This window comes from Triturus cristatus, chromosome 4_2, assembly GCF_964204655.1.
Source record: "Triturus cristatus chromosome 4_2, aTriCri1.1, whole genome shotgun sequence".
Taxonomy (NCBI): Eukaryota; Metazoa; Chordata; class Amphibia; order Caudata; family Salamandridae; genus Triturus; species Triturus cristatus.
In genome coordinates, this window is record NC_140586.1 from 837,153,083 (window position 1) to 837,179,051 (window position 25,969).

The 25,969-nt window shown below is 44.4% G+C and overlaps 1 protein-coding gene across 2 annotated transcripts in view; it reads right to left on the reverse strand.

Annotated features, from left to right (window-relative positions):
• UROD (uroporphyrinogen decarboxylase) overlaps positions 1 to 25,969 on the reverse strand; it is a 149,645-nt gene that overhangs the window by 114,671 nt on the left and 9,005 nt on the right. For both annotated transcript variants that reach the window (XM_085602811.1, XM_085602810.1), the window contains exons 2-3: positions 11,521 to 11,636; positions 3,976 to 4,055 (exon numbers count right to left, since the gene is read on the reverse strand). In XM_085602811.1, the coding sequence (XP_085458937.1) occupies positions 3,976 to 4,055; positions 11,521 to 11,636 (196 nt within the window). The remainder of the gene's footprint in view (positions 1 to 3,975; positions 4,056 to 11,520; positions 11,637 to 25,969) is intronic.

Genomic DNA, 25,969 nt, shown 5'->3' on the forward strand with positions numbered 1-25,969 from the left:
TTGACGTGCACACTGTGGCTCACTGGAACGGCTCCCGCTTACGCATTATGCTGTGGGCTCCTTCCTGTGCAAGCTTACCACGTGTCCACATGACCTGAGACTATTGACCCCAATAAACCTTCCTCACATGGTTCTAACCACACAGGAGACCGGCGACCACTAGAGAAGGAGGGTGACATCCTATATGGATGCATGCCACTACCTGTTGACACTCAAACGTGGTACTCCTCTACACCATTGCCCTGCACTGCCTTGTCCCCACCACAACTCCCCTGTCTATGTTAGAGGCACTGCACCTTGGACCCAACCTACCTCTCTAACCAACAACTGGCTGACAGCCCCATGGGATTTCACACGAATCGTCCTGGCCATACCTTCAGGAAACTCTACAGCTGCAATTGGTCTAGTTTGAAATATATTGCCCTTACTTCCCATTTTGTCTTGGAGATTAACTAATGCAGCTACTGTATTGAAGTTTGTGGTCACTTATTTTTGGCGACATTGAAGATCATACTATCTAGACTGTGTAATGCGATGGCTCAATCTCATGCGAAAACTCAAACAAATAAAACAAAGTATGCCGGAGGAGAATACAAAGAAATTACTGCTCATGCGTCATGCATTCTGGAGTTAGAGGCAAGGTATCAATCGATACCTGACCCAGTACAAAATTAGCAAAACCCTGCATTGGCTCTGAATCAACAGCTATAAGCACAGACACAGCACTCAATATCTAGATGACCAAGAGCATACAAACAGTGGCGAATAACCCATAGCATGTAGATTTGTGGACTATTATGCAAACCTATACTCGCAGCCTGAATCTAAACATGTGGAATTGTCCTCTTTTGTGGCTGATCTTCCTGCTAAGAAATGAAGTGCAGAGGAAAGGGCATTCTTGAGGGTTCGATCAGGTTTGAAGAGCTGGGGCGAGGCCTTGGCCCAATTAAAGTCTGGTAAAACTCCAGGCCCAATGGTTTCCCTGTTAACTCTTGAAGGCCTCCTGGTTGCATATAGGAGCACTCCTTCTGGACGTTTTCAAGGAGGCCTCAGAAACTGGGATGCTTCAGTTGGATCTGCATATGACTGACAGTCGTTCTACCCAAACCTGGTCAACCTGTGACTCAAAGCACATCTTATTGCACAATTTCCATCCTAAATGTGGAATTGAAGATCTAGGCAAAGGCTCCGACGAACCGGCTGCTGAAGGTGGTGTGCTCACAAATACACCCGAACCAAACAGGCTTCAGGCCCCGTGGGCCACCAGACAACATTTACTCGGTCTGCATTGACCTGGTGCTTCTGCAGTGCCCTGGCGCCATCTATCAATTTACCCAGTACACAAGCCATGTTGTTGATCAGTTTTCCTAAAGCCTTTGACTCAGTGAAGTGGAACTAGCTTTACTTTCCTGCTCCTTAAAATGAACTTTTGGCCCAGGTATATTAATAGTTTCAAATGGCTTTATACAGCTCCAATGGCAAGAATTAAGATACGACTAACTTTGTTGCATTAGTTTCCCAAACAGAGTTGCACTCAACAGGATTTCCCGCTGTTCCCCAATCTTTTTGTGCACGCCATAGAGCTGCTTTCAGATTACACACAGATAAAAGGATTTGAAAGGGCACCGGGCCTTTCAGATATGGTGATGTTGTAAGCGGACAACCTCCTAGTCTTCCACAATGAACCGACGTGGTTTGGTCCTGTTGATCTTCAGATACAACAGAACTTTGGCAATTTCACAGCACTCCGCCTCAACACACCAAAATCATCTCTATACCTGACCGATATATCTCATTCTTTAATCGACTTGGGCAGGTGACATCCAGGTGTTGAGGGAAAGATTCAAATAAATTGGGGTGTGTATTTACAGGAACTCCCATAGAGCATGGGACAGATCGTGGAACTCCAACATGTCAGATTGACCAGGGGTGTTGGGTTTTGGTTTGGACTCCCCGCCCCCTCTTCCTTCATGGGCAGATCAGTGATCTTTAAGATGGTGGTGCTACTGCGCCTTCTCTACCAACTTAACAACTTTCCATATCCCATCCTTCTTTACTCAGCTCAATGCATTTGTGTGCGGTTTTCTGTAGGATGACAAAATGCTCCTTTAAGTCTGCTTTTGATGGAGAGGAATCATCTTCCCAGATATGGTCTCCTACTACAAGGCCTCACATTAAGGGGTTCTTAACAAATAGTGGTTTTACAGGTCTAAAGAGTCAGCCTAAGCCTCCAAAATATGGACAATGTGGGGCACTCAGATTTCCCATTTGCTATATGGAGGCTCGACTACCCTCCCTCTCCCCACTATCAAAGTGGTGCTCACAATCAAGACCATGACACTCACAGCCATGGGTTGGGAAAACGTTTGACACATGAAACACCTCTGTAGACTGGGTGACCCCTTCAACAGGTAGCAGAACTATGAGGATTTAGGCAAAGGAACCCCAGAGTGGTTTCACCAATGGGCATGTTATAACAGGAACTACATACAAATCATTTATCGACTTTCAGGCAAAATACGGTCTACACCATAGCCAATTTTACTGCAGGCACGCTCTTACACTGTACATCTCCTACCACGACATGCTCCCAGGTTGCAGCCCACTGGAAGCCAAAATTCTTCTCTAGGTTGCAACATTGCATGAAATGTCACGCATATATAAACCACTGGTGATTAGCACACTAGACTCCTTAGCATGCCTGCAAGAGGCCTAGCTAGGAACATGATCTGGGTTCACCAACAAATGCCGACTGACGGGAGGCACTGGAATCCCCTAATGAATCTGCCATCGCAATTACACACTGCGCCATTTAGTTAAAATACCTATACCAGGTCTACTTTACCAGATGGAAGCTGTGGCTACACCACTGTGTGTGAGCTGCTCTACTCAGCGAGGAGGCATCTTTCACACTATTAGGCAAAGTTGCAGTCTCACTGCATTGTGGACAGAGTTCTCACATGAGGGGCGGGGGCGCATTCTAGGAAGGAATCTCCCTAGAGACCCCTAACTTGCTCTGCTGCACATCACAACTGACATATTGTGAGATAGATATAAAAAAGCTATGTTGCGGCTATGTTGACTTTTGGAGAGGTAGAAGATGGGCATGGATCATTGATTGAGCCTGGAACAGCCCGTATACAGGGCCAGGGGTTGTCCGTGTTAATGGCCAATGGATTGCCAGTTGAGAACAGTGTACATGATCTGGACTGAGACATAATTGACAATGTAATGTCAATACTGGACTGGGAAGGCGGTAGTGGGCAGGCGCTACTGTATGTGCATGAGTGGAATGGCTGTGGCATCTATTACTCCAACTGATTACACGCATTTGTTTTTAAACCACAGCTTTGTGGTTTTTAAATTACAAAAGCAAATAAAATGTTTAAATAAATAAAAAAAATAAAAAATAAACCACACACACACACATACCAAAACGCAGTCAGTAATTTGTTGCAAAACGTTATTAAAATCAGTTTAATGCAAGTCAGATTAAAACAAATGATGTAGCTCAGAATAAGTAGAAACATGCAAAGAATATATCTTTACTGTAATTACCTATGTAATGCCAAAACATTATATACATGTCTAATGCTGATCTCTGGTCATTAAGAAGAAGAAATAAAATAGATCAGAAAAACAAAAAAACAGTCTAATTTTCTTTGTTGAAAGTATTCAAACTAAAGCTGCAATGATGCACTGTGGCCTGCATTTCACCTTCGGTGTAGAATGCATTACGACGTCACAACTCAACAGTAATGAGGACATTTTACAGCGGCATTGCAGGCTCCCATGCGTAATATATACAGAAAAGATGCCATCACGTAAACAAGCACTCCGGCAACCCATTAGCAATATACACATTGTACATCATAATTATCAGCTACATCACAGACTAATGCAAAGCAGCTGGATAAAGTCACACACCCTCTGCATTCAGAGAGTGAAGGGGTCCATACCAAGCTCCACACATACCTGTAGGGTCAGTTCGCAGCACTTTGCAGGCGTTCGGCAAGTGGTGAAGAAGTCCTGTTCGGCCCTTAACTCTCGAAATTCTGTGGAACACAGACGCGAGGTAAAACATCCAGCAAGGAGGCATACAAACTCAACAAGCATTGGCATAGCCAATAGTTCTCGCCTTTGGGACCTTATAAGTGTTTAGCCATGCAACAGTTGCATAACTAAATACTTATAAAGGTCCCAAAAGCGAGACCTATTGGCTATGCAAAGCAGCCGTGCAAGTGATCGCAATCGTGATCACGATCTAAGATCAAAGCGGCTGTTCGGCCGCGAAAGAGAAAGTAAAAGTAATCATGGTAAATAGCGGCGCGCGCGCCCGCGCACATGCGCTGTAGCTCTAGGCTGGCCTGGTAGCACTTTTTGGAGCCCTCTCAATAAGTCTTGCAAGACCAGCGCATGCGCTGGGTCAGGCGAGATCTAAAAAGCAGATGCGCGCAGACTGCTGGTAAACTATAGCGCTACTTTGCAACTTTTACGTACACACTTAATTGTTTAAGGAAACAAATTTCACGGACGTTTCTTCCTTTTAAAAATTGCGCCGCATTGGTTTCCTCTTACCTGCTTCCTCACTTGATCCGCACTGCTCCCCGGTCCACCACAGGTTGTCCAGATTGTGTGGAGGGAGTATCCGGCAACTTTCACTACCCACTTCTGGGCAAGCGACCGGAGGGGGCTGAATCTCTCCCTTACTTAAGATACATGCCACAAGCTTCGCGCAGCGGGCGCGCTGCTGGCGTACCAAAGGCAAGCCCGTCTGCGCCTGTCCGCGTCCGGCTGGGGCCACGAGCCCTGCCCGTCCGAGCTCACAATAGGATTGTAATCTACTTAATCTGGATACCCCAGCCTCTTCTTGCTCCTGCTGTAAATATGTTTTTGATATACAGGCCAGTAGGGATTACACCACTAATGCTACTGGTTCCACCAACAATGGTTCCCAGAAGAGTTTCCCTGCTAGGAGAAATGTTGCTTCCCCCAAGGAATTCACCTTCTTCTGGCAACACGAGAGCTATGGTCCCGATGTCGCTTCCGCCCTGCCCCCCCCCCCCACCAACTACTCCATATAATCAGGAAGGATCGGGGTGTAAAAACTGGAGGTGGCATTGCGGAAATTTTTAGCAACTCATACACCTGCAAATCAGAGGCCTTGCCCTTCAAGGATTGCGAGGCCAGCTCATTCAAACTCTCCCTCACATCTCCATTTACATTCTCTGGGATTTTGATCTACCGCCCACCGGGGCCAGCAGGGCCATGGGCTGCAGCCTTCCATGAACTTATCACCCCATTTCTGTTGGACGCTACCAACTTCACTATTCTGGGAGACATGAACATCCATTTTGATGACCCAACATGCACAACAAACACATCCCTGACGGCTGATCTGGCAGCAATTAATATTCTTCTTTGCAATTCAGGTCCCACCCACATGGCGGGTCATCTACTGGACCCCATTTTCTCTAACCTATCTAACATTTCATGCCAGGCAGCTCTCCCAGTACTCTAGTCCGATCATTTTTTGGTCGGGTTTGGGGTGAGCAGGATCTTCACATGTGCCAACACGTCCACCTTAGCCACCAAAATCAAGGTCTAGAAACTGGAAGAAACTAGACATAGATACTTTTAACCAACACCTATCTAATAACATCCCTGCTATCTCCTCAGTCAATCTAGCAGACTCTGACACCATGCATTCCTGGATTGCTACATCCAGTGATGCGTGCCTCCCACTATCCATTAAAAAAGGGAACAATCACAGAATTCCTGCTCCATGATTTATTGAAAGGCTAAAAACGGAAATCCAAATGTAAAGTGCTAGAAAGGAGCTGGAGGAAGGATTATGTGCCCGAACGTAAATTTGCTTACAAATTAGTAACAAGCATTGGCATAGCCAATAGGTCTCGCCTTTGGGACCTTATAAGTGTTTAGCCATGTAATAGTTGTCACGGGAGCCCCCCTGAGGCCTGCGCCCATTTCCGGACTCTGGCCACTCTGCGATTGGCGGCCTTGGCCGCCTCCTCCTGTTGGCCCCGTCCGAGTCTCACGTAGAAGTCCCGGGTCCCAGGAGGGGGCTGACCAAGGGGTTGCTTGTTAACATACTTATTGATAATAAGCGTTCTGTCAGACACCTGTTAAAATTAAGCCCCTGGAAAGAGGGGGGGGGGGGGGGTGAGGTTAAGAGTGGGAGAGAAGAGAAGAGGCAGCTAGGGGAAAAGAGCAGGAGAGATGGAAAGAAGGGGAAAGGGAAGCGTGGGAGAAGCAAGGCATGTGAATAGGAGGAGGGGCATGCAACAGGGAGCAATAGATTTCTGGGGGGGGGGGGGGGAACAAAAAAAAAAAAAAAAAAAAAAAAAAAAAAAACACACACACACACCAGAGGAGGCAGGAAAAACAAGGGGGAGAGCGGGTGACCGCCATGGGTCACTTCAAATGCATTTGCATTCAGGAGCTGTGGTGCTATTTCCTTCACTAATACAGAACTTACCAAAGTCCAGTCATACTATGCAGTGCACAAAAAAAGAAGATAAAGCAGTGGCGACCATATGGCATTTCACACTGAACAATGTGAACAGCCAAAATAAATTAAAAACTTGTGAGAAAATCAATTTTCTCTGTCACTGCAATCCGATGGCTTGCTTATGGCTATGAAAAGCCCTCTAAAGTGACTTGGAAGGCTGGAAAGAAAAGGAGGGAAAGTTCCACAAAATGCAATTCACTACATCGATTTCCCATAGTCTGTAAATTATTTAAATTGTCTTTCGTTTATGTTTGATATCGTAGGCAAAAATCCACCCATGCATGAAGTGTACCTTCCCTCCTCTGCTTCCCAGAGAGCCTTTGTGCCACCTGTGATGAAATATTGCTTGGAGAGTTCAAAGGTCAACACACGAGCTTATTCCCACAGAGTGAGTGTGTGTGTGTGTGGCAGGTAAACAGCATTGATCCCTTTATCAAGTCAATGGAGATGAGTCGGCTTCCAAGCTGCTGACCAAGGGCTGCCATGTGGGACAAAGCACACAGATAAGGTTTCAAACGGGGACGAGACACGCACAGCGTTTCCCTTGCAGGAGCGAGCAGCAGCGCCATCCGTTTCGAAAGCACGAGCAAGATTATTAAAAACAGATGGCGCCGTTGCTCGCTACCACAAGGGAAACGCCAAACATGCACGAGTGCCAACAGAGAACAGTGCAAAACATGCACGAGTTTGAGCAAAAGCCCTGAGCGATTCAAAGAGGTCCCTCTAAGCAGCGCTTGGCGTGCTGCGAGACCTAAAAAGGGAGTACCATTCCCTATGTAACACTGCCTGAGCGGAATATGTGAGTAACACCATTACGTCGGCACAAAACAACTCCAAGACCCTATTTAAACTAGTTAAAGGCCTTTCGGGTGCAGCTTGCCAACCCATCCCTCCTGTGCTCACCAAAGCCCAATGTGAGGGCTTAGCCAAGTTCTTCACTGACAAAGTAGAGAAAATCCACTCAGCACTGAACGCAGGGACTTCCAATATGGGGCAGCAAACTGTGAATTTTCCCCATACATCAGTCAGCCCGGCTCCACTGAATAAGCAGACCATACTTTAGGAAATTGGTTACCTATGGATACCAGCTCTTTTAAACGTATTTTAACATGCCTAAAATCCGGCTCTCCTAGAGATCCTCTTCCCGTTGCCATACTTCAGAAACTCGAGCCATCATCACTAAAGCTAACCACGGAGCTGCTCAATGCATCCCTGCAGGAAGCAGTTATTCCATCTGAATGGAAACACGCCGTGGTCCTCCCACTCCTGAAAAAAGGCAACGCGGATCCGGCGGAACCATCCAATTTCCACCCGATCTCTTTACTTCCAGATTTTTCTAAAATATTAGAAAACATGTCAAACAATTGACGCATTTCATTAACTCACAAAAAGTTTTACACACATCACAGTCTGGCTTCAGAACCGGTTTCACCATGGAAACCACTCTGTTACGGAAACATTGCAACGCCGCCTCGATATGGGTGAAACTGTGGCACTCATACTGCTTGATTTGAGTGCTGCTTTCGACAAGGTGTCTCACACCGCCCTACTTAAAGCTTTACAATCAATGGGAGTTGTCGGGACAGCACTCAAATGGCTCACTGACTTCTTGACCGACCGTACTTTTTAGGTCTTTTCTCCGTCAGCCACCTCCAAGCCCAAAGCCTCCCCTCGCAGAGTTCCGCAGGGCTCCATTCTCAGGCCACTATTGCTCAATGTTTACGTCAGGCCTCTGGCTGCGATTGCTGAAGACGCTGGGTTGTCTATTTTTCCCTACGCCGATGACACCCAACTAATCTTCTCCCTTTCCACCAAAGAAGCATCCAAGCAATCTTCTCTCCAGGCAGGGCTACAACATATAGCAGGTTGGATGCAAGCCAACTTGCTAAAACTTAACGGCGAAAAAACGGAAGTATTAATTTGAGAACAACAAAGATCTCTGGGGCCCCCAGCACTGGCCTCCGCAAATGGGTGCTCTCCCACAACCTGCACAACAGGTTCGCAATCTAGGCATTATCATTGACGACCAGCTGTCAATGAAGCAGCAAGCAGTCAAAGTCGCCTCAACCTGTTTCACCATCCTTAAGTGGCTAAAAGAAATCCTCTGGATGTTGCCTGGTCCTACACAAAAAACTGTGGTACAGGCCCTTATTACTTCTAGGCTGGACTATGACAACATCCTGTATTTAGGAGCCAATAAGAAGGTGATTCGTAAACTACAGGTAGTGCAGAATGCAGTAGCCAGGTTACTCGGTCAGATCCCTAGAAGGGCCTCCATCTAAGGCTCGCTCCGCAACCTTAATTGGCTCAGGGTGGAGAATCGCATCATATTCAAAGCCCTGAGTTATATTCATTAAAATCAAATCTGGTACAGCTCCACAGTATCTAAACACCTTAGTCCATCCCCATCATCCACCTCGCTTTCTTCGCTCTTCCACCCAGGCCAAATTTTCAGTTCCGAGGACCAGACTGTCACGCATGGGTAGCCAATCTTTCTCTAGCCTAGGCCCTTCTCTGTGAACTTCCGCAAAAGCCTTAAAACCTGGTTATTCAATCAATAGTCTTCCTTCAATCTGCCCGTGTCTGATGGCACCGGGAAACCTCAGGGTAGTTGTGCGCCATATAAAATTAAATAATAATAATAATAATAATAATGATAATAGACATGCAGGAAACTCTGAACACAATTTTAAAAACAGATTGTATATGATCCACCTTAAAAATAGTACAGAGGTCTATTTCAAGGTACTTAACTTGTCTGAGGAAGTGTCAGAATGTAAAAGTATATACATGCCATTTACTTCCCACACAACTAGAAACTGGAACAAACGTCCTAGCCATTTGGTTCAGTGCAGCAGCCTGTGGAGTAGTTTCTTAAGCACCATTGAGAAGACACATTTTCTATTCACTTTTCAGCCTCAAACACAAGCGGACTGCCCATCTCACATAAATGCTGCATTTGTGTGCCATGTCCTGGGCTTTCATGTAACATGTGGAAGGCAGAAAATTTAAAAAAAAAAATTAAAAAAAACACAACACTAATAGATCTGTTCTTTAGTTGAATCTGGCACAAATATACCTATTGCTGTGCTTTTTACGGATGAGCTCGGAGGTTTTTTTTTTGTATTTTATTTTTTTCTTTGTAACAATACAGAACCACCAGTGCTAGCCACAGTACAAATTGACATTCATCAATGCACATTACACACTTTAGCAGTTTATACATAGATCAGGGAACAAGGGCTCCATCCCCCAGAAGACACATATGGCCACTTCCACCATATACCAGCAGTCCAGTTCAGTCTATATGTCATTTTCACTACTTTGCTTCGTCTTGTGAGTGTGATTACATGGGCTGGTAAGATTCGCCCATCTTGACAATATTGGGATCAAATATATTGGGAGTGAGTAGGCACGAGTGTAATGGGCCCAAATGTCTCTAGGTACACTGGCTGGCGGTGTAGTGGAGTAGTATTTCTCAAGTTGCTCATTTTTATATGATTAATCACACACGTTGCAATAGTAGAATATCAGTTACTGCCCCACACATTAACACGCAACACGCCATTTTCAGACAGCCCTATAGATGGTATCAGTGCACCCTAATAGTGGCATTTTGGGGGATCGGATCCATGCAAACGTCTGTCATGCCTGATGGAATTCAGAATACTTTATACCAGTAGTCCTCCACCAAATGGCACAGCCATGCTGTGTATGAAATCTGCAGCAGCGCACCTCAGGCAGCGGGAATGCACCCGTAGTTTCCAATTGTGGAGCTTAATGGGGGTGTGATAGCTGCGGTGCAAGAACTTAATGTGTATGAGCGACAAGCGGTGTTTGATCATATGGCTCTCAGCTGTCGGTAGCCGTAGGTCCGTTCCTTGTATGACAATGGTACGCCCAGGTCTTTCTCCCGCTTTGCCCTCGCCATGGGTTTCACGACAGGGGCTTCCTTCCTCTTGCATCGTCAGATATAGTCTGGCTGCCAGATGTCTACCAGTCGGTGAAGTGAGGCGTGCCATCAATGTTTTAGATGCAGTGGGCTCTTGCAGGAATATAGGGTATGTCGCTTAGCACAATGCCCATATTCCATAACACTGGAACATGTGGAGTGCAGTAATATTCGGTTAGTTTAGGACAAGTGCAGCTGGTATAAAGTTAGAGGTCGGTAACCGGTCACCGACACACAGCAAAGATATGTATGCAACAAGGAAGCCAACTAATGATAAGCAATTGGTTTATCCAAAGTCTATTGTAAGTATTGGTATTTAACAACAGAAACACTAAATGATGCCTGTAGGGAAGACCTAAAAAGGACACTCGGCCAAACATATTGCCACAGACCCCTGCCACCCTGGCTATTACTATGTGCCCCCACAGGAATGGCTGAAGAACCAGGCCTAGCAATACTTCCCAGCATCATCATTTTCTACATGTCTTAGTGCAATCATGCTTTTGAATGTGTAGTAACTATTGAAAATTTACAACCCTACATATTAGGACGACAAAACACCAACTCCTAACACCTTTGGTAAAAATGAAAGGTGTAAAGTGAAAATATCACATGGACATTTTAGGCAAATCCTTTTACACACTTCTTTGGTACATGCATGTAAGCATATGCATATTTATAGGCCTAAATTTACAAATGCTTAGTGACATCCCCATCCAACACTTAACTGGAGCTTTCATCGACCTGGCCCTACAGGCTGAAAAGGGAGTCTCAAAAACACAACAGGTGATGAACACAAGGCCCCATCTCACAGAACAGCCTCGACACACAGACATGCTGGAAAATAGGATTTGAAAAACACCTTTTTTCCCCAAAGTTACTTTTGCCTTATATTCTGAACATACACATAATCTGCCTCTTGCAAATGATCATGAATCGTAACCCCTGCTTCGTACCCACAGTTCAGCCCTTCGTTGCTCGCCAGGCTGGGCTACACAAACAACACTGCATAGATCTGCTACAGACACTGCAGTACCTGGCAGGTAGCGCCCAGCTTGTCTCATGCACCACACAGGGACATAGGTGGTCTCTTCGCCTCTTGCAGCACGGAGGAAGGTGTCATTCTTCAGCTCAGGGAAGTTTGTGGGGTTACTAAGACAAAGAGAAAATGAGTTAGAGCAGCAAAAGGTGGGGGGCACAACCAACTGGCTAGGGGTGTTGTGGCTCTTATTCTCTATACAAGGCTAATGTTTTGTTGTATTATTAAGGTCATTCTTTACTGACAACAATATATCCTTCAAATTAACTGTTACAGAGAAAGCATTAAAATAAAAAACGGTTACAAGGAAGAATTGTAAAATACAACAGTCCTGGCGCAAATTGAAAATAAGGGGGAAAGGGGCTTGAGCGACAGGTGAGAATGGAGAGCTGCTCGCTGGGTTTTTCGGGCGTGTGCTGCAGTCCGGACACTGTTTGGGCTGGAATTGGATAAGGGTCAGCAGGAGAGGGCAAGTAGGTTAATAGGCGATGGTCGAGGTGTTAGGCCATTCTTTGTGGCAAATGAGACACGGCTACCAGGAGAGTAGGGGCTATTTTTTTTTCTAGGCCTTGGTTGTTAAATGGGAAAGGTAAGCTATGCAGCATGGCTTTTGAGCACAGGAAAGGGATAGTGGACACATTGCTAGCTCTTAGAAACACCCGTAGAAAAGACTTGCTGATCCACGGGCGGTTTTTCAATTATGTTCAAGAAAGTTTCTGAGGCCGCGGGTACGCATGAATTCGAACAAAAAAGGTACTTCTCATTTCAAAGTGTTGGAATGGTAAGTGGGAACAAATGAGGTCACTCTTTTCATGGTAGTTAATTCTGTCTGTCCCCCCTACTGGTTTGTCTTTTGTAGATGGGTCTTGTTCAAAAAAAAACAAAAAAAAAAAAAAAAAAAAAAAAGGAACCTTAAATGTAGTTTCATCATGCTGTCCAGATGTTGATGGAACGGCCTGACAAGTTGTTGGCTGGGTGGAAATATTTCGCCAATTAGATCTCGTTTGTATGACTTATTTCCCCATCTGTAGATGACATTTCAGTATCTGATGTTTTGTAAGATGGTTTGTTTTGTCGTCGTTTAGCGTGAAGTTCAGCCCAATTATATATCTCTATAATAGTCTATGGTGCTGCGTTTGAATTTCCTTATCTTGCACTCATTGATTGGAGTATGTATTTCAAGTTGATTAATAATGTCGCTTAAAGTTTTGGGCCAATCATCAGCACTCATTTTGATTAATAATTCTGGTTGATCTCACAGGTTAATTCATCTAGTAGTTTACAGAGCTCTTCAACAATTAGCAAAGTTAAGTCGAGTGAGCATTAAAAATAGTGTACCACATTTCGATGAACTTGGAGTTATTTTCACATAAAGATGGTTCGAGTGGGGGCGTGGTCTGGCCACGAAGGAAGATGGCCGCCTGAATGTGAGGCTCCACTGCGAGAAGGACCCTTGAAGGAGATGGCGCACTTTACACCTCAGCTAGGATCACCCCTGTGACAGCTATGCCTTCCTACAGCAGCGCTTTTACTTCTAGCTGAATTTCAGAGTCGAACAACCCTTTTTAGGGTTAATTCTGACTGAAATACTTTCAGCTCCGGCAAGCACGTCCTAGGCCTCAGAAGGCTCTTGCGTAACCGGAGAGCCCCTCTGGCTGCATTCCTGAGAGGGATTTATTATGGGGCAAAGGCTCTCTTCCTTCAGTGCTTCAATATTTCTCAGCAGGTAAGAAGTATCTTTGCCTTCTGCTTCTGTGATTAATTCCTGCAATGACATGACCCTTTTCAAGGTTATCTCTGACTGGAACAATTATTCTTTCAAATACTTCTGAAGTATTGGAACTCAGCTGTTCTATTGAAACTTCACACACAACCTTTTGCGCTTCCAATAATGTGTGAAATGTTAAATTTCTTCACTGTTTTTTCTTTTTTTTTTTTATATACTCCAACCTTCCTCTGCCAACACCGGCAGAGAGTAAAATTCAAGAATGGAGTTCACAGGTCAACTAATACTTTCTCTCCTGTGACATTCATTTCCAACATGCTTTCAGATAGACTGTTACTCATTGCAAAGCGCCCTTTCATGTTGGTAATGCGCAATATCTTCACTTAATATCTTTCTGCCTATGAAGTATTATTTATGAGGAATTTCTATGGCATATTAGGCGTTTTTTCCGCTCAGTGATGTGAACACACTGTCAGCTTTATATTGCATGTTATGAAGGTCTAATGATTTTATACACAATGCAGTAGAAGATTGAGCTCTTTTTTTCTTATAATTTGTATCTTACTAGTTTCTTATGCTGATGTTTTTCAGTGAAAAACACTAAATATTTTATGTCATGGGATGCCATACATTGTCATTTGTGACTGATTATTTTTGTCATTATTATCGGTAAGAGACTAAATTATTTATTTAAGTGAGCCTACAGGATTTAGGGCCATATGTACGTAGCCTAATACCGGTCGGTAACGGCCGATTTTCGGTAATTATACCGTTACCGACCGGTATTTAGGCTTTTGCAATGTAGGGGGCACATTACAGGATTCGGTATTTACCGAATCAGTAAAATTACCGATTGGGTAACTTCACCGATTCGGTAAATACCGAATCCTGTAATGATATGTAGGGGGAGTGAGTGGGTGTTGTGGGGATTCGTTATTTACCACCAACTAAAAGTTGGTGGTAAATGACGAATAGGTGAAAAAAAGCATTTTTGTGCACGTTTAAGTGTGCAATGTGGCGGACATACATGCCCTTAGGGCATGTATGTGTGCCACATGTGCACACATGCAGGAATCAGGGGTGCAACAGGGTGTCACTGTGACACCCTGCCACCCTCGATTGTGCTCCCCCCATTACCGAATCGGTATTTACCGATTCGGTAATGGTAACTGGCTTCAAGGGATGCATTATTACCGAATCGGTAAATACCGGTTCTAAAATACCGAATTTTACCGATTCGGTAATAATTACCGAATTATTATCTACATAACATTTACCACTTCATAAATACCGAATCGGTAAAATTCGGTATTTATGAAGTGGTAAATGTTGGGCTACGCCTAAGTGTGATAAGTTTACTCTTTCACCCTCATATTAACCCCTACGTGCTCCAATTGTTTGCATCTGATTGTTAATCGCTTCATTTGTGTCTGGTTTTTTCAACACTCTGCGGACACATTTTACAGATGTTTAATCACAACAAAAATTCTAAATTGTCTCCTCCTGTAGACACACATGAGCAACTGCGCACTATGCCTAGTAAAGGTTCACCCCCATCACCACCTACTTCATCTTTGGTCAACTCAACCGCTGAGTCAGCAGCAACTATGAATCGTATTTTGCATGAAATTTCAACTATTAGTTGCAGTCTGACAGAAATGGATAATAACATTTCCTCCCTCACGACAGAAAGCAAACCCATTAGAGCGGATATTGTGCAATTTCATCAAAAAACTGATGGGCTGGATCGGCGATTAACTGTAGTGAAAAACAGGCTTGACTCAGTACAAAACAGGGACCAGGATTTTCTACTTTTTCGCAGTAAGCTTGTTGACTTGGAAGATCGCAATAGAAGAGACAATGTTCGCTTCTTTGGATTTTCGGAGAAAATTGAAGGCCAAAATGCTCGGTTATATCTATCTATGTAAAATTCTTCCTAAATTACTTGGTACTACTTTTGACCCACCATTGGAAATCCAACGTGCTCATCATATTGGTCCTCCACGACCAAACCTGGATTCTGGACCACGGCCTCTAATTGCGTGTTTTCTGAGACATGAGCAAGTCAGACAGATACTAATATCAGCTCGCACGCAAAGATCTTACATCTATGATGGTCATCAAATACATATGGCAGCTGACTTCGAGAGAAACCAACGAAAGAAGGAAACTATTCTTAGCTATGCGACCACAACTGTGGAAGTTGGATATCAAGTATGGCCTGTTTGACCCAGCTCGCTTCCGCCTTACTAAAAATGGTGAATCACAAGACTTTTACAACCCTGAAGACTTACAGCAGTTTCTAGACAGTTTAACAGTTCAGGATATGGATGTACAACATATTTCTCATGAGCAGTCTCGTCAAAGTTCTACACAACCTCAACAGTCGACAGATAAAAGGCGTTGCAAGCTTGGGGATGTGCGTCCTCGAGGTAGAGAAACCGAGCAACCTTTTCATACACACGAGGATCAAGCGTCCGCCTTGCAGTCTGTAACTACTACCACACAAGATCAACGTAGAGATAAGTCCAGATCTCCCTTAAAATCTGCTCCAGATGGAGAATGAGTGGAGTCCCTATTTATTATCTTCATAGTTATGGCCTTAGTTAATATCGTTTTATCAACTTACCTGACTCTTTAAGTTCAGTTAATGCTTACTCCTTGTGTTTACTTACATCTTACTCTTCAGCCAGAAAGATGAATAAGTTCTACTTATATTTATTATAGATGATTATAATATATAACTGAGTGTTTTTCCTTATGGATGTACTTACTATGTATCTTATTTCAGTCCCTTTAGCAAAATAATTTTATTCTATACATTATTTATAATTGTATTTCACATTGGTCATATGTTATACGCTATGATATGTGCTTTTAATGTATTACTATCTCACTTTAAGAACAGGCTCTTTATCCATCTTTACAATGCTGACATTCTTTCTTAAATAATACCAACATTTTTTCTTATAGTTATTTAGGAATTAAAGTTATCAAATGTCGTTTATTATGAGAATTTTATTCATGAATGATAATTTTAATAGTTTACTTTAACTTCTGGTAGTCATTCTCATTCATTTATTGCTTTTAGACCCGTTTAATGCTTATCTATGTTTCTTAATGAAATGTGCTTATCCTCCTAACGCATTCTATTATATGTATTTGGGTCACAGGAGTATTCACTCTTTACAGCTTTTCTAAATTATTGTCCTGGATGATATTTATTTTAATTGTCCACCCTCCTTAAGGTGTCTGTACTCGTAGTGGTGCTCCAGTGAGCCCAGACCCGCGGTTAAAAGTTGTAGGTAACAAATCTATATCAATTTTTTTGATTCTCTTTGATATTTTAACAGCCAGAAATATACTGATTACAAAGAACATTTTGATCTCTCTAATATATATCAATAAGAACCTTCTTTTATGCTTAACGGTGGCCTCCGAGTGAAAATGAGGCTGCTTTGTTACTGCCTTGTCTCCTTTTGGGACGGCCCATCCGGACTGGATAGTTTGCTTAACGGCTGTCGTGAGGGTATTTCTCATCTAAAGGAGGCGTGTAGTAACGGATCATGTTTCCGAAGTCTGTTTTTTTCCCCCCTCAAAATGTGATTATGTCTGCCAGTGATGACATTACAAAACAGCTTTAACGCTACTGTATTTTTCCTCACCCTAAATCGAATGTTTAGTTTAAACAGATTTCTGTGCCCAATATACATACACCATCTCTCCCCTCTGCCTCCAGTGCACATGTGTGCACCATCTCCCCCCTCTGCCAGCCGTCAAGGCTCCCTTCAACCAGTCACTGGTCAACACCAGAGTCCAGCCTTCTTTTGTTGTTTATTGAGTTCAAGACGCCCCTTCACACCCAAGGGGCTCCTTTCGCTTGGCCTTGCTGTAGTGATGTGCTAACAGTCAAAAGGTGTGAGATCCCCATCACTGCAGATATGGGTGCGAGATCCCCATCACTGCAGATATGGGTGCGAGATCCCCATCACTGCAGATATGGGTGCGAGATCCCCATCACTGCAGATATGGGTGCGAGATCCCCATCACTGCAGATATGGGTGCGAGATCCCCATCACTGCAGATATGGGTGCGAGATCCCCATCACTGCAGATATGGGTGCGGGATCCCCATCACTGCAGATATGGGTGCGAGATCCCCATCACTGCAGATATGGGTGCGAGATCCCCATCACTGCAGATATGGGTGTGAGATCCCCCATCACTGCAGATATGGGTGTGAGATCCCCATCACTGCAGATATGGGTGTGAGATCCCCATCACTACAGATATAGGGGTGAGATCACCATCACTGCAGATATGGGTGTGAGATCACCATCACTGCAGATATGGGTGTGAGATCACCATCACTGCAGATATGGGTGTGAGATCACCATCACTGCAGATATGGGTGTGAGATCACCATCACTGCAGATATGGGTGTGAGATCACTATCACCATCACTGCAGATATGGGTGAGAGATCACCATCACTGCAGATATGGGTGAGAGATCCCCATCACTGCAGATATGGGTGAGAGATCCCCATCACTGCAGATATGGGTGTGAGATCCCCATCACTACAGATATGGGTGTGAGATCCCCATCACTACAGATATGGGTGTGAGATCACCATCACTACAGATATGGGTGTGAGATCACCATCACTACAGATATGGGTGTGAGATCACCATCACTACAGATATGGGTGTGAGATCACCATCACTACAGATATGGGTGTGAGATCCCCATCACTACAGATATGGGTGTGAGATCCCCATCACTACAGATATGGGTGTGAGATCCCCATCACTACAGATATGGGTGTGAGATCCCCATCACTACAGATATGGGTGTGAGATCCCCATCACTACAGATATGGGTGTGAAATCACCATCACTACAGATATGGGTGTGAAATCACCATCACTGCAGATATGGGTGTGAAATCACCATCACTGCAGATATGGGTGTGAAATCACCATCACTGCAGATATGGGTGCGAGATCACTATCACTGCAGATATAGGTGTGAGATCACCATCACTGCCGATACATAGAATACCTACGTGTTCGGTATACGAGAGTTTAAGCTATTGGGATTGCAAATGATAATGCCTTTTATGTTTTAAAAACAAAAACAAAAATAAAAGGCATAGTCATTTACAATGTCAATAGCTCAAACTGGTGTAAATGCAAGACCTATTGCATTGCAAATGCTTGTTTTTATTGGCTGATGGTAGCTTTATTATTAATTGGCCGAGGTGTGCAATGCTGTTTATGAACTATAAAGGAGTCGTTCCTGATTAGCACATGCAGCAGAGTGCTGGTTTACAATTTGTTAAAGGAGTTAACAATGGTTAGTTACGCTACTAGGCTGGTGGACCAGCGGATCAGCATGGGGGTGGGGTACTGGACAAATGGCGATTGGGAGAGTTCTGGGTTCACTGGCAAAGAAAAAAAAGGTCTGCGTATGTTAATTGAGTTATGCAGATTGTTCAACGGGAAATACAATTGACGAGTGGTTACTTAGAGGAGGGGGCGTTAACTGGTTAGATTTGGAATTATGTTCAGGGAGTGCTTAATGTTTGCCTGTATGGTGATGTGATAAGTCTTTGATGATATAAGCACACCATTTAAAGCAGCCTTTTATGTGCAGAATGGTTTGTGGACTGCGCTGCCATGCCTAAAAGGACCTCCTCTATTTTACCTGCATCAGTCCAGTCTTTGCCGTGCAAAGAGGAGTAGGAAGTCCAGACATAGGTATAATTTACAATAATGGAGGTAAGGAGGTGTAACAGAAGGAGTGAGCTAGAGAGCTCATGTGGACACGAACGATCTGAAACAAGCCTTGACAAAGCCAAAAGGTCTGGTGCACATTTAGATTCCTGCACATTTTTAAATTACTTTTTATTGTGTTTGGGGTGGGGCAGGTGCCCAGGGCCTAACACTGTCCGAGGAGACAACTCGCCCCCCCCAAAAAAAATTACATTTACTGAGGCTTCTAACATTTCCTGACGTCCTGGGGAGGTTGTGCAACCCTGATGGACTTCAGCTGCATAAAGGCACCACAAAATGATCTGGAAACTTGCTCTCTGCAGGGATTTTCAGCTCACTGTGTTCACATAGTGTGAAGTTGGCAGGTCTGGGGTGGCATTCCACAGACACTTAATTGAACAGGGAGGGTTACAGCACCTTCCTTGGCCTTCCCGCATCCTGAGAGTCCAAGACACACATCTGATCTTTGAAATATGTACAAATGCAAACATTTGTTTAGATAGATTATTAAGCTAGGCAGGGTGTGTGTATGTAGTGTGCAACAGTGCCTGTATAGGTTGGCAGAGTAAGACTCAAGGCGTATTCAGTGAGGGTTACATAGTGTCAACGAGGTGTATGGGGAGCAGCAAGAAGCACTGGGGAGAGGAAAGGAGGAAGAAAACCACTTCTAAAGGAAGAACAGGATAAGTGGAGTAACACGATTTCTAACTTGTGGGCCAAAATGAATCTGCAGCGGCAGCTCCCCTGCTAAGGCAGAGGAGCGCCACCTCACTGGTGAGGAAAACTAAAAATGATAAATAACAATGTTATTATCATTGTATTTTTCCACTGAGGGAGGTTTACAGGGCGGGGTTGGGCTGTCGTCACAGCCAGCAGGAGAGGAGTGGTTGGGGCACTTAAGTGCGCATGAGCATTTGGACGGCCTTCTAGGGCATACTTGTCTAATGCACAGGCTGGTGAGGAAGATGCACAGACTTATAGTCCCCATCTGAGCGCCAAACCACGGCGCTCAGGCCAATCACCATGCTGCTGTGATGGTGACAGCAGCACCGTGATTGGCTTTGGGGAATCTGTGTGTGCTTCCTGCTGGAACAGAAGAGGATGGAGGCGAGGCGGCGACAGTCAGGTAAGTCAATTTATCCTCCCCCTCTTGCCCATTTTATTGATTTTCTACCCACCCCGCGGTACTTTCTGCTTCCAACCAATACTGATATCAAGGGGTCAGTAGGCTCTGAAAAGAGATTCAGGAAGTGAGAGTCTGAACCAATCATGTTGCAATGCTTTTAATTACCCAAGGGAATATAGTGTTCCTCAACGAACACAGAAGGAAGATTATTAGGATTATAGAAAGGCAATAATGTCAGAACTTGGGTGACCACCTCCCTCATGCTAATTATGCACACTGTCCAGAACTGCATTCTGAGTGTTGTAGTCTTGTTTTGCTTCCATTGAATTAATTGGATTGACAACTCAAATCAATGATTTGGAAGTCAAAAAATGGTCAGAATTGGAAACAATGTCCGTAATGACCTTGCGTGAGGTGTAGGAAGCCACTGGCTCCTTGTTGCCCTGGACGGATTACTGTGGGACCTTTAAGGGGGCTGCAGCAGAAGGGAAATCCATACTGGGCCACAACCTCACACTGACGACCCTGCAGTAATACCATTAGCATGCAGCATAATGCATGGTATGACAGTGTTGAGCAAAGACAGGGACCTTCTAAGTAGGCAGAGGAAGAACTGCATTACATGGTTAGGAAGAGGCCTCATGTCTCACACAATGCAAGTGGGATGCAGAACTAGAGTATGGGTTGAACTCTTGATCATAACAGGCTTAAGGTCACACCTAATGACAACAGACAGAAGTCTTATGCTTCTTATGGCTCTACAATGCGCAGAGCCAGTCAGGGAGTAGTTGTGGCTTCAGGAAGCTATCAGACTACAGGAACAGCCCTCCGACTGGTATCCTCAGCAGAAAAGAGTGCCCGCTTTGGACACATCAGAATTCAGCTCCGCTACTTTTGGCAGCCATAAGTCCATTTTAGTGAAGTTTTGGTACTGGTGTACCTTTTTTATCTCCAAGACCCCGAGGGGCTTGCAGGGTTTGTTGGACAGCTTCCAGTCATTCTGCACCAATAGAGGATTGATCATCAACTCTGAGAAAACCAAGTACTTGGTGCTGAATCCTCCTAAGAATCTTAGAACTCCACCTGTATTAAATTCTGTCCCGTTAGAGAGGGTCACCACGTTTGACTACCTGGGTATCCGCATCTCTGACTCCATGCTCTGGAGTACTTATATACATAAAATGCTTCTGAATCATAAAAGGGTAGTGGGGGCAATACTCAAAGAGCATCGCACTTCAACAAGTAAACCTATTGCTCCCGCAATTGATATGTATAAGGCTAGAGGAGTGAGTTCAGCCCTTTAAGGTGCTGAACTCTGTGGTTTTTCTAACTTAGATCAAATTGTGAGGTCAGAAAATAAATTCTTAAAAGATCTTATGATGCTGCCCCCGAGGACCCTACTGCAAGATCTAGGGTGTCATTCATTTAGAGATTTGGCCAGACTTCGCCCCCTTTTGCTGTGGGCCCGCTTGTGGCAAACCCCAGAATTAGCAAAGTATGCAGTGGGGTTAAATGAAATAATGAACATGGATGGTTGGTACAAAATCAAATGGCTTAAGGACCTAAAAACATTGCTGTACGATCTTGGCCTTAAAGAGGCGTGGATAAACAGAACTGCTCCACCAAAGGCAGAACTTAAGAAGGCTTATTGGTCCTGGGTCTGCAATAAGGGTTTTCTTGATTCTAAACTAGGTAGGTTATCTGAGGAGTTCATGCAACATAAACATATCACCTACTATGAACCATACCTAGATGTCATACAAAAGCCTTATGACAGAGCTCTGTTTTTCGAGTTCAGGGTTGGTTCGCTCCTCACCCGTGAAATGACCGCTCGATGGAAGGCTCCCCATCAGACATTAGCCTCCTGCCTGAATTGCGAAGCCAACCTTGAGACAATAGCTCATGTCATGTTTGTGTGTCCAGCCTATAAAGTACCAAGGGAACGATGGCTTAAACCTCTCTGCAGGGAGTTGGGTACTCGCAGCCACCTAGTGGCATTGCGCATCCTAAGATCTGATGCACGAGCCCTACACGCGTGCAGTTGGCCAAATTCCTGAGTTGGGCATGGAAGATTAGATCGAGAACCCTGAAAGCTTATCTCTAAGTATTGTTACTGCTATGAGCTACCTGCACCTTGTGAATTGCATTTTTTTATATATTTTTATTTTGTAAATACTATTTTTAATGTTATTGCCAATTATTCCATCACAAGGATTTTTTGATGAATTATGTTATTTAGTCACTTACGGTACATTTATTACTTGATAAAATGCTTTGTACCTTGTATAATGTAGCTTTTTAACTTGTGTTTCACAGCTTTTAAGATATGTTTTTATCGAAATAAAGCTAATATGACTGACATTTATTTTGAATTTCTTTCCGTCAACTCCTCAATGTTATTTTACGTGCAGTCATTTTTGTTAACGTTTATGCAAAATCACTTCTTGTGAGGTCAAATGTCTCAATTAGTTCCCTCTTAATGCTGAAAAACCTTGAGATTGGTCTCAGGGCTTCAGTAATTACGACTCCTGAGAGAGACTTGCGAAGGCGTGAAGGTTTATTTTGCGAATGCATTCTAGGTGGAGACTGCGATTGTGTTGGGAAGAGGCTGACTGCAAGGAGGAGGCAGACACGTCATCGCTTTCAAATGAGGAGTACTAAGGGAAGACACCAAAGACACATTGGTAGCCGAGCCCAGACGAAGAGGCCCAGAGTAAAGATAGGCTGTATGTCCTCCGTGCACCTACACGTGTCTCAACGAGCACAAGGTATTGGCCCTCCAGATGTCCTGTTCCCAGACTTTCAGTGAGCCAATATCTGCCCCTCGCTCGATAAGACCTGAAGCAAAGCGCTTGCAAGAGCAAAACGTGCTGATCAAAGGGTAATGATAACCAGGGCCCAATATCAGAGCTCCAGCTATGCTGTCATAACCGTGTGCCCTTCCAAAAACATCCTCCTCGCTCTGAAAACCTGGGTGATGGGTAAGGTGACCCGACCTGCCTTTTGGATGCTCCTATACGCAGAGTGCGAGTGGGATACAATTACAGGGCAGCCTACTTATATCGCTATACATTAAAAGTTGTGAACACTATCCACTTAACATAGCAGGTAGGTTGTGTAATAATACACATACGCTGGGGCATGGTTCTACACATTAGTAAAACTTCACTTATCCCAGGGTTCTAGAAAATGCTTTTTTCTTGGTTACAAATGGATTACTGTGTGATGTAATAAAATCCAATCAAATCAAAAAAACTCCATCCAAATCATAGTTTCTCTAGAGTACTTGTGAAGTGATGAGCTGTGTGTTTTTGTTGCATTGGCATCTACGGGTTTGGCTCCAGAAGGCTCCCAGCCAGGGTGATATTTGCACAAAAGAAGGGTTACGGCCCTTTAAATCATACCTTTGTTTTAGACGCAGCTGCAAGTGAAAAGAAGGAAGCCCCCTCTTCACCTGCTTGCTGCTGCTCTGAACAGAAAGAAGTCAAATGTGGCTGCAGCCGAATTGTGCCTGTGTGTTGGAAAATGATCCCAGGAAAAAACAGTATATTTCACTGGGTCGGTCAGATCCCAGATCTGGCTCAGAAATAGCTGCTGGAACAGGGATCCAGCAGGTCCCCTCATTTCCTGTAATGATGAACAGTAGACTGTGAAGCCTAATTACTTATACATAATATCACAGAGACTATTATGATAAATGGAAATAAACATTTCAGGACCACCTATATCAGAATGCACTGAAAATATCACATTCACCAACACCTGTAAAAAGAGTACTGTAGACACGCAGGAGTAACTATTTAAAACAAACATTCAAAAAGCCAAAAAGGTAGAAAGGTATCGAGCTGGCTGGCAGCCCTTTAGCTTTTTCAATGCTGGTTTGTCATGGGTTTTGTAAAACGTTATTGTTGGATGAGTTGCAGTCACTCATCAATAAATAAAATGAGCATTGGCAAAGCCAATAGTTTTCGCTTATGCAACAACTATTGGCATTGGCAATGTGTTTTAGCCATGTTGTACACCAGCATGGAAGCTGTTCAGCATGGCTAAAGGTTAGTGGTGTAGAGGAGAATAATGTGGAGTGTCGTAGAGTGGAATGGTGAAGAGTGGAGTAAAGTGTTGTGGCACACTGGTTTGTCTATTGTAGTTGCATAAAGTGGAGTTGGGTAGAGTGGCGTACAGTAGAGTGGACTGTGCAGAGTGCATTGGTGTTCTGTGTTGCAGAGCATACTGGTGTGCAGTGGCATGGAATTCAATGGAGTACAATGTGGCATCGTATAATGCAGTGGCATAGATTAGAGTGTTGCATACTAGAGTTCAGTGGCATAGAATGTAGTGGTGCAGGGTGGAGTGACGCAGAGTAGAGTGGCAGAGTACAGTAGCAAGTGGTGCAGAGTAGAGTGGCAGAGTACAGTAGCAAGTGGTGCAGAGTAGAGTGGTGAAGAGTAGAGTGAGGAAGAGAGCAATAGCATGGAGTGAAGTGGTGTGGATTGATGTAGAGTGGCGTGGCGTAGAGTGCATTTGCATAGAAGGCAGTAGTGCAGAGTAGAGGGGTGCAGAGTTCGGTGGCATAGGGTGCAGTGTTGCAGAGTAGAGTGGCGTAGAATACATAACTGCAGACTGCAGTGGCGCAGAGTAGAGTGATGTGGCAGAGTGCAGTGGTGTAGAGGTGACTGAAGTAGAGTGCATTGGCACAGTGTTGCAGAGCATAGTGACGTAGAGGGCAGTGGCATAGAATTTAGCAGCATACAATGCAGCATCGTAGAATGCAGTGGCGTAGATTAGAGTGGTTGCATAGTAGAGTGCATTGGTGTGGAGTGGTGCAGAGTAGAGTGGCATGGAGTGCAGTGGTGTATAGTGGCAGAGAGTGCAGTGGCCTAGAGTGGAATGATGCAGAGTCCAGTGGGGTAGAGTGCAGTGATGCAGAGTAGAGTGGCATAGAGTGCATTAGCATAGAATGCAGTAGTGTGGTGTAAAGTGGCATAGAGTACAAATGTGCAGATTAGAGTGCAGTTGTGCACAGTGCAATGGCAGAGTGTAGTTGCATAGAATGCAGTGGTTTAGAGCAGAATGGCGCGGAGTGGGTTAGAGTCGAGTAGAGTGGCGTGTAGTGCAGTAGCGTAGAGTAGATTGTCTCAGAGTAGAGTGAAGGGACGTGGAGTGGTGCAGGGTAGACTGCAGTGATGTAGAGTGCAGCGACAGATCGAGTACAATGCAGCGGTATGGATTAGAGTGGTGCATAGTATAGTGCAGTGTAGAGTGGCATAGAGTAGTGTAGAGTGGCAGAAAGTGCAGTGGTGTAGTGTGGTGCAGAGTGCAGTGATGCAGAGTATAGAGTGGTGCAGGGTGCACTTGCATAGAGTGCAGTGGTTTAGAGTACAATGCAGTGGCATGGAGTGGAGCAGAATAAAGTAGATTGTTTCAGAAGAATGAAGTGGCATGGTGCAGGATAGAGTGAGACGTAGAGTGTGATGGCTTAAAGTGGTGTAGAGTGCAGTGGCAGAGAATAGCGTGGTGCAGAGTAGATTAATGTGGCATACAGTGGATTAGTGTAGAGTGCAGGAGCGTAGAGTTGAGTATTACAGAGTAAAGTGCATTGGCATAGAATGCAGTGGCATAGAGTTAAGGGGCATAGAACAGATTGGAGTGGCCTAGACTGGAGTGGTCGCGAAGAAGGCAGTGGTGTAGGGTAGAGTGCTTTGGCGTAGAGTAGTGCAGAGGTGACAAGAAGGGTGGGATTCCTAGGCATTGAGAAAAATAAGGAAAGAACATCATTTCAGATGCTACATTGTGTACACACGAGATACTCTGAAGGTAAAA